Here is an 18,057-nt window from a genome sequence, read left to right as displayed (position 1 = left end):
GAGATAGGAATGAGAGGCCGAGGATGCTGATGGGGATCTTAGCTCTGACCAAGGGCTTCTGGTCTTCTCGGGATTTGAGAGAGGTCTTCATGATTAGTTTTTAGTTTTTTTTGTTTTGTTGTGAGAGAGTGTTTAGGGAGAGCGATTTCAGATTTGGGGATTTTTAAGGAGAGAGAAGAGAAAGATGAACAAGGATTAAAAGATGGGGTCTGTATTAGTGATTAAAAGATGGGGTCTGTATTAAAATACGCTTGCAAGGAGAGGAAGATCTGGAGGAGGAGGAGACGTACTCCTTGAACATCTGTTGGTCAAACTCGTATTTGACCTTCATTCACGAGAATCTTGATCAGTGGCTGTGGCACGACAGCCTCGGCAGCGAGGCTGTTGGCTCCCACTGTGGTCGCCAGCATGTTCGGGTCGAAAATCATTTTCTTCATTGTAAGACTCATTACAACTTCAGTCGTTACAATGATTCAAAAGGAAGGACTTTTTATAAGCCTCCTTACACGATGCAAATAAAAAGATTACAATTTTCTTGAGAACACATGCAGATAGATCGTTTATCGGTCTTCTGCTTACGTGGGATCTTTGCCAGTATCGGGGTTTATCCGTGGACCACCGATTGATCAGATCTGAATAACAATTTTGTTGCTAAGAAATTGAAGTGACTATCTCAGCAACAGCGAGATAATCACCGTGTCTAGCACAATGAAGTGTGAATTCTAGCATTACTAAACTTCTTAGTTAATATATCAATTATTTTAGAAGAGATTTTATCATTTTTTTTAAATCCTGATGTATCTATCGGTTTATAATTTGTATGTTCCATTTTAGAAACTAGTGATTTATTTTTTTTCAAACAATTTTAATGCTGGTATTACATCATTCATATTAATTTGTCTATAACATCTTCAATTTTGATTAATTGATCTCCTATTATTTGAAGATGTATATTTTTATAGTTGTTTTGTTTAATTATTTTACTCAATTCTTTCATATGTTCTTCGTTAGTGTCGTTAGGCTTTATAAAAGCCATTGCTTCTATTGTAGAAGGATGAACATATTTTATATAAATAGGGTCTATTGGAGGATTAGCAGATCTTATTATTCTACCTGTGGTAGTTTTTCATTGTTTATAGTGTTCTTCTATTACACCTATTTTGTTTTCTAGATCTTTAATATACCTTTTTGGAAACCAAGGAATAAAAAAATCATTTTTTTATTTTAATTTTAACTGTGAATAGTATTCATTTTTCCAGTTTAATTGTTCTTGTTTATTAAAATGTTTTACAAAACCATTTTCTAAAATTTTTATGTTGTTCTAAATATAATTCTTGATTTAGGTTGGTGATCATGTATTTCTGAAGGCTACACCCATGAAAGGAATATCAAGAGGTGGGTGGTAATAAAAGCAAACTCCGTCCGAGATACCTTGGACCATTCGAAATTTTGGAGAAGATCAGACATGTCACCTACCCGGCTAGCCCTGCCCCCAGAATTGGAGAAGATCCATAACATGTTCCATGTCTCAAACCTGAAGAAGTACGTACCAGACCCAGGACACATCATTTCGCACCAAGCCTTGCCCCTATGGGAGGATCTATCTTATGAAGAACGACCGGTTCGAGTGATAGTCTTTAAGGAGAAGCAGCTGAGAAACAAGTCCATATTGCTAGTTAAAGTGTTATGGAATAATCGAGGTGTTAAGGAGGTAACATGGGAACTAGAATCTGAGATGCGAAAAGCATATCCACATTTATTTTGAGGGTACGTAAAAAATTTCGGGGACGAAATTCCCTTAAGGGGGGAAGTAATGTAACATTCTATTTTTTTTCCTTCCGTTGATTGGATATCGTTACCGATACCGATCCATAAAGTAGTAAATTCATTCATTCATTGTGTCCCAGATAATCTTCTAGCATGAGAATTTTAACTTAGCTAATTTCCATATTATGATTTAGTTAACGAAGTTATAACATGCATACAAACTTAGCACGTAAACCTAAACCAACTATGCTTTAAACTTTAATTAGAGATAACCCATATGTTAAATACCTAATTTAAAAATCTCTAATTAACAAAATTATGTAATTTTGGCCAGCCATGTTAGTGGAAGAAATTTTCAATTTAAAGCCTCAAAAAGCTCATATTGCAAGAGATTTGTGCATGGGGAAAAATGTAGTCAAACATTCAACCTTTCACATGTCTTCTCTTCCAAGAGAAATCTATCATATCACTCTCTCTCTCTCTCACTCTATATCTGGCCAGCAACAATCCTTCTCTATTCCCTCTTTCTCATTCATTTTTTTTACCCTAAACTCCTTGCTTACCTTGAAGAAGAAGAAGGAGATCAAGAATAGTCAAGAAAAGGCCCATTGAAGCTTGGAAAGGGATGAAAAAGTGTTCTAAGGTATAAAATCTAAAGAAATTCTTTTATTCCATCAGTTAGAACTGAGTTAGATCAGAAAAAGTGTTCTAAGGTATAAAATCTAAAGAAATTCTTTTATTCCATCAGTTAGAACTGAGTTAGATCAATAATTATAGTTATATTACATCTGGGGCAAGAAATTCTTTTATTCCATCAGTTAGAACTGAGTTAGATCAATAATTATAGTTATATTACATCTGGGGCCTTGCATGTAACATTTTAGGGCTTGCATGTTAATGTTATCTTGAAACAGAAATTTCGTGCAGAAATTTTTAGCAGGATACACTATCAATAAAAAGATTATAACGTTCTTTGTATATATCCAAATGAAGAAATTATTTCTATTTTAGAAACTGCACTTTCGTGACTTTCATTTGATACCTTGTTTAATTATAAAATCATTTACTAATTTGAAAATATGGTTTAACTCAGTGCATATGTTTGAAATTGTCTGCCTGAGTTATGTCCTTTGTAAAGAGCATATATCTCAACATATACCATGCATGCATGAAATTCTTTCTGTTCTAGAACTAGAATCAATTGTCCTTCCGTTGATGTGAGTTTGAATTAATTTGAATAACGTTTGGTAAGTCTAAACCTAGTTCTAATAACTAGTATATGTACTGGTAATTCCAGTCTACCCCCTCTTGTTGTTTTGCATGTAACATGCATTATAAAAAGGAAAATTTAATGAAACTAATGGGACTTGGAATCTAATCCATTATATCAATTATATGCAAAATTTGAGCTCATTTTCATTGTGTTAAGTACCCGAAATAAATCATTCATTCCAGATAGTAATCTCTGTTTTTCTGCTGTAGTTTTGATAAATGTAGTTTACTAAGAGCATAACACTTACTATACACCATGCATTGACGTAATATTTTTATATTATAAAATTAGACTCATAATGGAGTCATTTGGAACTAGTTTCATGAATTTTGGATATCAATTGTTATACCATCCATTCACCTAAATCTGCTGTATGTACACTACTGGTGCTGCTGTGCATGTTAGAGATATTGGATGTAATCATCTAGAGTGTAGCTTATACCATGTACACTACTGGTGCTGCTGTGCATGTTAGAGATATTGGATGTAATCATCTAGAGTGTAGCTTATACCATAATATAAGTTTTAATGTTAGAGATATTGGATGTAATCATCTAGAGTGTAGCTTATACCATAATATAAGTTTTAAGTTAGAAAACTATAAAGACATAGTGTTTAGAATCTCATGTGGGTATACATGTATATAGGACAGAGAATCTTGGATTCATTCTTTGGCCGAGAGGATCCCGACATAATCGGTAGGTAACCTTTCATTATTTCCTCTTAAGCCTTTGAGACTTCGATTGATTACTTTCTTAAAATTCTTGTGAGTTAGTTTCCCATGCTAATTTGTATATCTTATCACTTCCGTAATATTCCTATTTGATTCACTTCATGAATTGGCTCTTTGTGATTTCTTAGCCATTGTTATCCTAATGTTGTTTATATCAGTTTTATATCTTTGATATCCTCAAAATATTATATTGCAACATTTCGACTTGCTTTGATAATTCGACTATTGGTAATGATAATATTCCATTCTTTGTTGATAATTGATATATTCATGGATTATGCCTTGTGTGAAGGAAGCTCACCGGTGGGTGTATAAAGGCATGTGCAGTTTATTGATTATCCCATGATTGGGGGGGGGGGGGGGAATCCTGAATATTAGACCTTAATTATTTATCTTTACATGTTATTTCATTTCGGTCAATGATAACGAGATAAGAATGGTAACTTAATGTTGAGATCCCTTTGTTCAAGTTTGATATCTATGTCTATCATTTTCATTCGTTCCCTTGTGTTGTACCCGAGATTTTTATGGTTACGTATTGGGCCTTAGGCTCACCCCTATTGTTTCTGAATCCACTCGCAAGTCATACTACTGGCAAGGATAAGGGGATTGCAGACCATGAAGTTAAAGATTAGCTCCGAAGGAAACTCTTAGTTGGAGTTAATTTATGTTCACTTTTGTAGTATTTTTGACTTATAAAACATGTACTAACGTTGTAGCCACTACTATTATTGTAATATTTTTATAGTTCCCTTTAGTGTTCTTCTATTTTGGTATTCTATGGACTCTACTGTCAACCTCGTGATCCTGAGTATTGCATATACATCTCCACTGCCATATTTTTTGCCCTTTAGTATATCTATATTATGATGTGCATAAAGATTTAGCAGGTTGACCATTCTTATTCAGATAGGTCATGCCTAAAATTTTATGTACCTTCCTGAGGGGCATTACAAAGTGGTATCAGAGCATTGGTTGACACCTTAAGAGTCCTACATAAAATACCAAGGGGACTTAGGGACGATTCGAGTCGGTGTCAAACACCAGTCATGGAAAGATTATCTTTTCCTGACATTCTTGTAATATCTAGACTTCTATTAGATTGGTTTTGTACCCTTGGATGATGATAGATAACTTTTGGCAGGAATGACAGATTCCGATTCGAATGTTTCTGGGATGGAAGGATCCATTAGCAGCGAGGATGTGTGGTCAACACATTCAAATGATTGGGAGATCAACTCTGAGGAGACTGATCTAGAGGAGACATTTAGGGAGAGAGTGGATTACTCTCCGATTGGCCATCACACCCGTAGGCAATTGGCGAAGAGTGGCGAGCTTGAGAATGAGGACTCCAAAGAGGAGGACCCTGAAGAGGAGGACCCCGAAGAGAAGGACCTTGAGGAGGAGGAACCCATGGAGGAGGATCCCGAGGAGGAGGATCCCGAGGAGGAGGACCCCGAGGAGGACCCTATAGAGGAGGATCCCGAGGAGGAGGAGCCGGAGGAGAACCCTATAGAGGATGAGGATCCAGAGGAGGAGCCCATGGAGTGTGAATTTGAGGTTATGCAGGAGCCTCTACTTGGTGGGATACTAGAGGGAATTCCACTTGGATGGGAGCTTGACTTGGATGAGGAGGATTGGGCATGGGAGGATGAGCCGAAGGTAGAGGATCCTATTAAGGACGATGAGCAGGAGGAGATCAGCCTAGATGGTTATGAACCCCAGCCAATTGAGGACTATGATACGGAGTCTACTTCTAGCAGCTCTTCCACCTCTTCCTAGAGGTTGACCCATTGGGTCACTAACCTTAGGAATCTTATTACTTTTGGCTTTTGGGTGGACACCCAAGTGTGGTGTATTTTGGGATTGCATACTTTCATCTATATCTTAGATATGGGTCAAGTCAGCAGTCTGCCCCATATGTGGAAATCATCACTCCGGATATTGCAGACTTCACCGTGGATGTTACGAGTGTGGTCAACCTAGGCATTTCAAGAAAGATTGTCCAACCTTGAGGAATCAATTGATAACGGAGCGAGCACCAGGAGGAAATCGTACAATTCGAGCTAATGCCTCACAACAATCAAGTGCTCCCCAGCGGAAGGCTCAGTCTAACGAGAGTGTGCAACAAAACCAGATGAACTAAGGAAAAGTTTTTGCTCTGACAAGGAAGGATGCACAAGCATCTCCATCTATGGTGGAAGGTACTCTTCCCATATGCTCATTCACCGCTCATGCACTTTTCGACCTTGGATCTACAAACTCTTTTATATCCCCTCACTTTGCTAGGAACTTTCCCAATTCACCGACACTATTAAGTAGTGAGATAATTGTCTCCACACCTATGGGTGGTAGTCTCCTAGCGTCATATGTTTATGAGAATTGTGGAGTTTTAGTGAGTGATCATGTCATGAATGCAGACCTTATATGCCTAGACATGTCAGATTTTGATGTTATCTTAGGAATGGATTGGTTAGCATCTCATCATGCTACTTTAGACTATTTGATAAAATTGGTAAAATTTAAACCACAAGCGGAGGTGAGTTTTGTTTTTCAAGGGGAAAGTAGAAGACCCCTCACACACTTAATCTCATTTATGAAGGCTAACAAATTGTTGAGGCAAGGTTGTAGTGGATATTTAGCTTGTGTGATAAGTGACCAATTGAATGAGAAAAAGCTTTCAGATATACTTGTTGAAAGAGATTACCCGGATGTCTTTCCTGAAGATTTGCCAGGTTTGCTTCCAGATCGGGAGATAGAGTTTGCCATAGACTTGGTCCCAAGGACCACTCTTATATCTATAGCCCCTTATAGATTGGCACCAGTTGAGATGAAGGAACTGAAGGAACAACTTCAAGAGTTATTGGATAAAGGATTCATTAGACCAAGCATGTCTCCATGTGGAGCACTGGTTTTATTTGTGAAAAAAAAAAGATGGGAGTATGAGACTTTGTATAGATTACAGAGAGTTGAATAAATTGGCCATTAAGAATAAGTATCTACTCCCAAGGATAGATGATCTATTTGATCAGCTTCAAGGAGCTCAATATTTTTTCAAGATTGATTTAAGGTCAGGATACCATCAGTTAAAGATTAAGCCTGAGGACGTAGCAAAGACAGCATTCAGGACTCGCTACAGTCACTATGAATTTTTAGTGATTCCTTTTGGACTCACTAATGTGCCGGCCGCATTCATAGATTTGATGAACCAGATATTCAAATAATATTTAGATCAATTTGTGATGGTTTTCATTGATGACATCCGGGTAATCTCTTTCAACAAGTATATCTGAAAGCTTTTTCTCATTCAATTAGTCACTTATCACACAAGCTAAATATCCACTGCAACCTTGCCTCAACAATTTGTTAGCCTTCATAAATGAGATTAAGTGTGTGAGGGTTCTTCTACTTTCTCCTTGAAAAACAAAACTCACCTCCGCTTGTGGTTTAAATTTTACCAATTTTCTCAAATAGTCTAAAGTAGCATGATGAGATGCTAACCAATCCATTCCTAAGATAACATCAAAATCTGACATTCAAATAGTCTAAAGTAGCATGATGAGATGCTAACCAATCCATTCCTAAGATAACATCAAAATCTGACATGTCTAGGCATATAGATGAGATGCTAACCAATCCATTCCTAAGATAACATCAAAATCTGACATGTCTAGGCATATAAGGTTTGCATTCATGACATGATCACTCTTTTGGGCCATGTGATCACTAGAGATGGGATATCCGTGGATTCAGCGAAGGTTGAAGCTGTCATGAACTGGCCGCGTCCCACCTCAGTGACTGATAGTCGTAGCTTTTTGGGACTAGCAGGATATTATAGAAGATTTGTCAAGGACTTTCCCTAATTAGCAGCCCATTTAACTTATCTGACTCGTAAGAATGTCAAATATATATGGAGTGAGAAATGCAAAGAATATTTTTAGGAGTTGAAGAAACAGTTGGTAACCGCTCCTATCCTCACTATCCCTACGAGTTCAGATAAGTTTGTGATATATAGTGATGCATCTTCTAGAGGTTTAGGTTGTGTTCTGATGCAGAATGAGAAAGTGTTGGCTTATGCCTCTAGGCAATTGAGGCCTCATGAGAAGAACTACCCCACTCATGAATTGGAATTGACTGCCACAATTTTTGCCCTGAAGATATAGAGACACTATCTATATGGGTTATCATGTGATATTTATACAGATCACAAGAGCCTAAAGTATATATTTACTCAGAAGGAGATTAACATGCGACAAAGAAGATGGTTGGAAATGCTGAAAGACTATGATGTAAATATCCTTTACCATCCAGGTAAAGCTAATGTAGTAGCAGATGCACTCAGTCGGAAGAATCATATTGCATCAGCTTGTTTGCTCACTAATCAAGCTGAGTTAAGTAGGGAGCTTGAGAGAATGGAGATTGAAGTTAGAAAGTATTCTTCTGAAATGAAGATTTGTCAGATAAGCCTACAACCTACTCTGTTGGACCAAATCAAGGAGCGACAGAAGGAAGACAATGAGCTAAGTGAGATAAGGAAGAAGGTGGAACAAGGAACATATTCAGACTTTCAGATTCACGATGGTGTTTTGAAGATGGGTAATTGCCTTTGTGTACCTAATGATGGGGAGATTAAGGATCAGATATTGAGAGAAGCACACCAGACCCTACATGCTCTTCGTCCGGGTAGCACCAAGATGTATCAAAACCTTCGACAAAACTTCTGGTGGAACCGCATGAAGGAGGATATAGTTGATTTCGTGTCAAAGTGTTTGACATGACAACAGGTGAAGATTGAACATCAAAAACCATCAGGACTATTACAACATTTGCCCATCCCAGAATGGAAATGGGATCACATCATCATGGATTTTGTTACTGGACTACCCTGATCAACAAAAGGAGAGGATGCCATATGGGTGGTAGTTGACCACCTGACCAAGTCAGCATACTTCATACACTACAAGATGTCATATAACATGGAAAAGTTGACCAGCTTATATATTGAAGAGATCGTGAAGCTTCACGGGATTCCCATATCCATCGTATCATATCGAGACCCCCGTTTCACCTTAAGATTTTGGAAGAATCTACATCGATCTTTAAGGACTGGACTAAAGTTCAACACCTCAGCACATCCTTAGACTGATGGACAATCCGAGAGAACGATACAGACTCTGGAGAACATGCTGAGAGCTTGCAACTTAGATTTTGGAGGCAATTGGGCTACGCACTTGCCGCTAGTAGAGTTCGCCTACAACAATATCTTTCATTCTAGCATTGGCATGACACCTTATGAAGCCCTATATGGGAGGTGATGAAGATTCCCTATCTGTTGGGAAGAGACCGGTGATCGTCGATTACTCGGATCTGACGTAATATAAGAAACGACTGAGAAAATCAAAACCATTCGATAACATATGCAAACGACACAAATAGGCAAAAGAGCTATGCAGATCGAGGACGAAAGGACCTAGACAGGTTGGTGATCATGCGTTTCTGAAGGCTACACCCATGAAAGGAATATCAAGAGGTGGTAAGAAAATCAAACTCCATCCGAAATACCTTGGGCCATTCAAAATTTTAGAGAAGATCGGACATGTCGCCTACCGGCTATCCCTGCCCCCAGAATTGGAGAAGATCCATAACATGTTCCATGTCTCAAAACTAAAGAAGTATGTACCAGACCCAGGACACATCATTTCACACCAAGCTTTGCCCCTACGGAAGGATCTATCTTATGAAGAACGACCGGTCCGAGTGCTATGCTTTAAGGAGAAGCAGCTGAGAAACAATTCCATATTGCTAGTTAAAGTGTTATGGAATAATCGAGGTGTTAAGGAGGCAACATGGGAACTAGAATCTGGGATGCAAAATATATATCCATATTTATTTTGAGGGTACATAAAAAAATTTCGGGGACAAAATTCCCTTAAGGGGGGAAGTAATGTAACATTCCATTTTTTTCCTTCCGTTGATCGGATACCGTTACCGATACCGATCCATAAATTAGTAAATTCTTTCTTTCATTGTGTCCCAGATAATCTTCTAGCATGAGAATTTTAACTTCACTAATTTTTATATTATGATTTAGTTAACGAAGTTATAGCATGCATACAAACTTAGCATGTAACCTAAACCAACTATGCTTTAAACTTTAATTAGAGATAACCCACATGCTAAATACCTAATTTAAAATTCTCTAATTAACATAATTATGTGATTTTGGCCAGCCATGTTAGTGGAAGAAATTTTCAATTTAAAGCCTCAAAAATCTCATGTTGCAAGAGATTTGTGCATGGGGAAAAATATAGTCAAACATTCAACCTTTCACATCTCTTCTCTTCCAAGAGAAATCTATCATATCACTCTCTCTCTCCCCCTCTCACTCTATATCTGGCCAGTAGCAATCCTTCTCTATTCCCTCTTTCTCATTCATTTTTTTTTTACCCTCAACCCCTTGCTTACCTTGAAGAAGAAGGAGCTCAAGAATAGTCAAGAAAAGGCCCATTGAAGCTTGGAAAGGGAGGAAAAAGTGTTCTAAGGTATAAAATCTAAAGAAATTCTTTTATTCCATCAGTTAGAACTGAGTTAGATCAGAAAAAGTGTTCTAAGGTATAAAATCTAAAGAAATTCTTTTATTCCATCAGTTAGAACTGAGTTAGATCAATAATTATAGTTATATTACATCTGGGGTAAGAAATTCTTTTATTCCATCAGTTAGAACTGAGTTAGATCAATAATTATAGTTATATTACATCTGGGGTCTTGCAAGTAACATTTTAGGGCTTGCATGTCAATGTTATCTTGAAACAGAAATTTTGTGCATAAATTTCTAGCAGGATACACTATCAGTAAAAAGATCATAACTTTCTTTGTATATATCCAAATGATGAAATTATTTCTATTTTAGAAACTATACTTTCGTGGCTTTCATTTGATACTGTGTTTGTTTAATTCTAAAATCATTTACAAGTTTGAAAATATGGTTTAACTCAGTGCATGTGTCTAAAAATGTCAGTGCATATATCTCAACATATACCATGCATGCAGGAAATTATTTCTGTTCTAGAAACTAGACTTTCGTGGCTTTCATTTGAGACTCTGTTTGTTAAATTCTAAAATCGTTTACTAGTTTGAAAATATGATTTAACTCAGTGCATGTGTCTAAAACTGTCTGCCTGAGTTATGTCCTTTGTAAAGAGCATATATCTTAATATATACCATGCATGCATGAAATTCTTTCTGTTCTAGAACTAGACAAAATTGTCCTTCTGTTGATGTAAGTTTGAATTAATTCGAATAACGTTTGGTAAGTCTAAACCTAGTTCTAATAGCTAGTATATGTACTGGCAATTCCAGTCTACCTCCTGTGTTGTTTTGCATGTAACATGCTTTATAAAAATAAAAATTTGATGAAACTAATGGGACTTGGAATCTAATCCATTAAAAAGTTGGAAGCAGCTCAACAATAGAAAGAGGAGCTTAAACTCAAGTCGGCCAAGTTAGCTAGGGAGTGGGATCACAAGGCTGCCGAACTTTAAGTCGAGATGACCAGGCTAGAGACTATTAGAGTTCAAGCTGCTCCTATTGATCCTAGAACTCTGAGGGAGAGAGCTCAGAAGAATGCTCTTGAAGCTGGCGATTCCAAGATAACTGAATGTATTGCTCGAATACAATCTTTTTATCCATATTCCCTTTAGAATTTTTGTAATAGAGTAGCTCTTTTGATAGTAAAAGAACCTTTGTCATTTTGACATATATACGATAGAGGTGAAATATTAACATATCGTTTTGATATCCTTACTAGGGGGAATGATAGAATCAACCAAATAGAATTGTAGTGTTAACATATCGAGTTGATTGAAATGGTACTATTTAGAGGTGTTAAAGTGTCAAACAGAACAACTGACAGAAGTGATGTTAGCCAGTCGGGTTCAAAGGAGTCTAGCGACTACTATTTGCGAGTGTAATGTTAACTTAACAGTAGAAAATCATTGGAAGTGTGATGTTAACTACTTGATTTTTAGCAAGGATGGATTGATAGAGGTGTATGTTAATCGGCTGATGAAACGGTCTGATAGAGGTATAATGCTAACCTATCAGATCATTGGAGTGTAAACCACTCATAGTGTAATGTTAACATGACGGTGGTAAAACATTTAAGTCAAGTAGAGTATGGTGTTAACTTGATGACTCACTGTGGATTTTGATTAGGTTTTAGATTAAAATGACTAACAATATAGGTTGATAATTTATTCCCGCGGTCAGAGGTGAAAACTTCAACGTGATTGGAATCTCTGCGGGAGAAAGTGTCTCGAATCAAGGGTAATATTTCTTGAGAAACTTCCCATTGATTGATGTCATGAACCTAGTGTCATTTTGGTCAATTTAGCGACATGCTCCATTTGAGTAGACTATTTCCACTAAAATGGACCCTCCCATTTGGATTGAAACTTACCCTTAGTCTTGGGTGTCATGACCATGGGTTGAAACTTACCCTTAGTCTTGGGTGTCATGACCATGGGTTGACGAATAACTAAGAGTAGGTCACCTTCTTTGAAGAATTGTTCTTTGACTCTCTTATTGAAGGCTCTTGAGGTCCGTCACTAGTAGATCTCAATTCGTTATTGAGCTTGGAGTTTTACTTCATCTAGTGCCTATAGTTGTTGGAGCCACTTCTGATGATGTTTTTTGATTGTCATCTCTTCGACAAGAGCGATTCTTAACAACGACATTTGAATCTCCAACAGTATCATAGCTTCACATCTGTAGATCAAGGCAAATGTGTGGAGCCAGTGAGAAGGCAGATTGTTACTCAATAAGCCATAAACACTCTCCAAGTTTCTCGTCATTATCTCGTTTGTTGGAGGAGATGAGCTTCTTCAAAAGTATGAAGATGGTCTTATTGAAAGCTATCGTTAGACCATTAGCGGCCGGATTGTATGAGTTAGAGCCACATTTTGAATTCTAAATTTATTGCAGACTCTAAAGAATGGTTGACTGACGAATTGTAGACCGTTGTTGTGGACAATTCTTTTGGGGACACCGAAAATCGATAAATCACGTGGTGTTTCAAGAACTTAACTACAAGAGATGTCTTGACTTCTCTAAGTGGAACTGTTTCAGCCCATTTGGAGAAGTAATCAATGATGGACAGAATAAAATCGATAGCCTTTAGCGGATGGTGGACTAATCAGCCCGATGACGTCCATGCCTCATGTTTCAAATGGCCATGAGGAAATAGTTGGATATAATTCTTCAAGAGGTTGGTGCAAAAAATCAGCATGGACTTGACATGTGTGACACCGCTTGGGATAAGCCATTGCATTTGCAATCATTGTTGGCCAGTAAAAGCCTAAACAATGAAGTCAATCCTGAAGTTTAGGACTTGGTTGATTAGCTTCACATGTACCATCATGGGCTTCTTTGAGTGCTTCTCAAGCTTTTCTTGGTGAAAACATCGGAGCAACACTCTGTTGAATGATCGATGATACAAAGTCTGCATTGTTGAAACATAGAAGAAGCACGAAGCCCTTCTTTGAATAGAGATAGCATAGTTAAGATAATCCGGTAGTAATTCATACAAGACTTAATCAACAATCAGGAAACACCAATCATTAGTCTAGAAGTGAGTTGGCATGATATGCATTTCGTTAGTTTCCTAGATTTGCTCTGGGGAGCATAATTGATAGTTAGCCACTGTAATGCGCCTAGTGGACTTGGGAGTCAAGGCGATAGTTGTTGTGAGGAACGCCAAAGTATCCGCCCGAGTGTTTTCCAGGCGGGCTACATAACTGATGTGGAAGCCTTTAAATGAGTGGACAAGCTTCATTGCTGCTTCATGGTAGTATATGGCCATCGTGGTGGACCTCATATTCTCCTTTAGAATCATCATAGGCTTCAAGGTTTTTGATACCCATATCTTGAGCAAGTTACATCCTAATTATGAGGGCAATATACCCGGCCACATTATTGGAGCATGGCTCAGTTAATGAATAAGCTCGAGGAAGGACATGTCCGTGGGGATTGGCTAACACTACCCCCACTCCTGTGATAATTGTACCTTGGTGACGTGCCATCAAAGTGAAGTTACCACACTTGGTGGTTCGAGGCAACATTTGACTCAAAGATTTCATCTGGGTTGTCTTCGCAGAGTTTAGAAAAATTAGGGATAGGATGATTCACCCAGAAATCAGCTATTATTTCGCCTATAACTTCTTTTTGTGATACGAGCATCATGTCACACTGTGAAAGCAATATTGTCCATTTGGCTAATTTGGAGTTTATAGAGATCTGGGTTTATCATGAGTACTTATAGAGGATTGACTCATGAAATGACATGGATTGATTGACCCATCAGGTAATGCCTCTTCTTCTGAATTGTGAAGACCAACGCTAGACATTCCTTTCGGATTGGCTTGTAGTGATATGTGTCACCAATCATAGTCTGGCTGGGATAATAAATGGCTTGCTCGTAGCCATTGTCATTGTTCTAAGCAAGAAGTGCTCCTTGGGAGTGTTCATTACCCTAACTTAGATCAAGAATTATTTACCTGATACTGGTGTAGCTGGAATAGGTGGCTTAGTGAGATAATTCTTGATCTCATTGAAAGGTTTTTGACAAGCGTTGTCCCAAACGAACCAAATACCTGTCTTCATCAACCTTTGAAACAGTTGATATTTTTCAGAGAATTGAACTATAAACCTGCAAATGTAGGCTAATGTACTTGTAAACCTTTGAGGTCTTTGAGATATCTCATAGGTGGCATCTCTTGGATGGCTTTTACTGTTTTGGGGTCAACGTGTATTCCCTTAGATGTTACTATAAACCCCAGAAATTTACCTAACGATACTACCAGGAAAGACTCGGTCGGGTTCGTCTTGAGTTGAGGTTTTCTCATGATTTTGAACACTATTCTAAAGTCATTAACATGCTTGTGAAGACTCTTGATTGTAATGTCATCAACATAACACTTCATCATCTTGTGCAGATGCTCACAAAAAAACTGGGTTCATCGCGTGTTGATAAGTTGCTCTAGCATTTTTTAAACCAAAGGCCATTACCGTATAATAGAATATCCCATGGGTATCTTGATAGCTTTGTGCTTTTAATCATCTGGATGCATCCTCTCAAACCCACAAGTACTGTCATTTATGCATCTGAGATAGGGACAGGGAATTCATCTTTTGGGTAAGCAAGATTAAGATCTCTGAAACCAATACAGATTCGGATATTTTCATTCTTTTTTATTGCCATAACAATGTTGGCTAACCAATCCAGATATTGTTCTTCATGGATGAACCCCCCATTCTATGAGTTCACAGATTTCTTTCTCAATCAGCTCCATCACCTAAGAATAGAAGCGTCGTTGTTGTTGCTTGACCGACTTAACCTTGGGATAGATGTTAAGGCGATTAACGGCCACATCAGGATCTAACTCAGGCATGTATTTGTAACTCCAAGCGAAGACCCATATACTCTTGAAGGAAGGTTATGAGTTCTTCTTTCTCGACAGGTGATAAACTCTCGCTGATGAAGATGAGTTTAGGATTGACTTCGTCACCTATGTTGACTTGCATCACTTTATCTCTAGTGGGTGGTTAGCTGATTTAAAAGCATGACTCCCACTATTTTTCAAGATGTTTCACCTAGGAGTCATCTTCAAGATCTTCAAACACTTCGGACTCATCAAGATCCATAGTTAAACTGTACGAAACATGTTAACCGTAAATTAACCAAACATAGCTCTAATGCTGATGTCAGTATCCCAGCCAGATGTGTTTGAAGAACTACTTAAGAAATTATTAGATGATGGTCCTATTTGTGACTTAGCCTCGGGGGAATATAAGCGAACTCTTAATCCTTAATTGAAGTTCAATCCTTATTTTAGAGTGAAGTTTTATCCCATTTTTTCCATCATATGCTGAGATTGCTGACAATAGCAGGAGAATTATGGAACTCCTTTGGTTTCCTCATTTGAGCATGATAAGTGTGGTCGCAACTCAACCCTTCCAAAGACAAAAGGATTTCGGATGCGTCCTCTAGCTTGGACCATGAATGTGGTATCCTCTGAGTTACCTAGTTGTTATCCCCTTGCCCTTAATTGGATAGTTACCTGCAGATGGATGTAGAAATAATATGGGTGAGCATTAAGGCTCAAGCATCCATAAAAGTCCGTTGGGTACCAAACATAGAGAGGCTAAATCATATATATACTAATATATATAATATTAACTAATATATATATAAAAATAGAATATCGTATATATATTATATATATATAATAAAAATATATATCATAATATATATATTACTATAATAAAAAATAATATATTATATCATATATAAGTCATATATATGAAATCAACTATACTAATATTATATATATATATAATATAATAAATATAATAACCTACCAATCACACTAACTATGAGAAACCACTCCATATATATATAATATAATATATACATATAAATGTTATATATATACTATATATATTATATATATATATATATATAATATATACAATAAGCACGCAATACTAAAAATATTGAGCCATCAAATAAATGCAAACTTAGGATATAATAATGGAATAATCCAACTCTAATATTCAGGATTCTAAATTTCGCAATCATGTGGTATGTTAATAAATTACACATGCCTTTATTTATACACTCACTGCTGAACGTCCTCACACAAGGCATGTCCCTCCGGACCTACTTTCATTTACCACCCACCGGCAAATCTTACTTCACATAGGGTATTAATCCATGAATATAAAGTACCAACAAGCCAACATAAAAGACTATTGTTGTTCACAACAATAGAGTCATCAAGGCAAGATGAACTATCATAGCATAACCATTCATGAAATTTCAATAACATAGCACCAAAACGAATAAACGATAGTATAGCAATAGATAAGCAATCGACAAACAGCCCACACATGAAGTAATCCAAATTAGCTTTTGTCGAAGCAATTAATTATACAACTAAGCTCAAAATTCAACTTATAAAATTTGTAAGAGAATAAACAACTGAACTCTCAACGGATTGAGAGGGAATAGGGAAAGGTTACCTGCTTTTAGTGTCGGAATCCTCGATAAGGCCAAAAGAATTCACGAAATTTGTTCCTATATGCACGTACACTTATATAAGCACTTACACGACTAGGTTATAGGTTTGCTAGACATAGATATGCATGAATCTATATGCAATGCATGATCATGTATAGTCAGCAAAGACAGCAGTTGCGCCATGATTTGTGATGGCAAAATGGTTAGCTAAACAAGGTTGAAATTATGTGAAATTAGTCATTTTACATATATAAGAGTCTACTTCCTAAAATATCAAATTTTACATCAATTAGGTGACAAGAGACAAAGTTATACACAAAAAGACATGTCACGCCCAGACAAAATACAACTCACATTGTAAGATACACGTCACTATTTGAGAGTGCAAATGATATCTACGCTCAATAAAACCAGAGCCAAAATGTTCATATATCACTGTACTTTTCAGGTCATCAATGAATTGAGAATGTATATAATGCACATGAAGATATGACGTCAGGAGTATATGATCATCTACATGTAACAGCATACAGATTCCTAATTTATTGCTAAGTCTCTGGCTGAGTTTGGTTAAACAAAAATAATAAAAATTGATAAAATTATTATTGTAACAATATTGATGGGTCTATTTTCAGAAACCGAAGCTATATAATTCAAACTAGGGGCAAGATTATGTGCAAAAAGCTATACAAGGGTCAAGCTATTTGTTTAGGATACATGAATTAACTTTAGATTAAGATTCAAAATGGCAAATGATCTCAAAATTAAATCACACTCTTGTAAAATAAAAGCTAATATATTCTCGTTACTAAAATAGAAACTTATTTTGGAAATGGGTTTGTTTAGAAAATATATTCAAAATAGTAACAGTATGCATTGTAGAAAACTACTATATGATATTGTGTTTCGATAATCGACATGCAAGCTTTAAATATATGTATATGTGTGTGTGTATATATGTATGTATGTACATGTACATGTGTACACACACACTCATATATACAAATGTATATGAATATTTATGTATATGTATGTGTGTGTACACGCGCGCGCGCGCGCACACACATATATATATATATATATATATATATATGTTCGGGTTGAAAATCGTTTTCTTCATTGCAGGACTCATTACAACTTCAGTCGTTACAACAATTCAAAAGGAAGAACTTTTTATAAGCCTCCTTACACAATGCAAACAAAAAG

General features: G+C 36.8%; 1 protein-coding gene across 1 annotated transcript; it reads left to right on the top strand.

Annotated features, from left to right (window-relative positions):
• LOC109821140 (glutamic acid-rich protein-like) lies at positions 4,920 to 5,555 on the top strand. Its single transcript, XM_020387333.1, has one exon. It carries the CDS (start codon positions 4,920 to 4,922, stop codon positions 5,553 to 5,555), a length of 636 nt encoding a protein of 211 aa, XP_020242922.1.

This window comes from Asparagus officinalis, chromosome 8 (genome assembly GCF_001876935.1).
Source record: "Asparagus officinalis chromosome 8, Aspof.V1, whole genome shotgun sequence".
Lineage (NCBI taxonomy): Eukaryota > Viridiplantae > Streptophyta > Magnoliopsida > Asparagales > Asparagaceae > Asparagus > Asparagus officinalis.
This window is presented reverse-complemented; position numbering and strand designations above follow the sequence as displayed.

Bases quoted from the DNA above. Each gene is read 5' to 3' on its own strand.
- LOC109821140 (XM_020387333.1), top strand. From the start codon at position 4,920: ATGACAGATTCCGATTCGAATGTTTCTGGGATGGAAGGATCCATTAGC.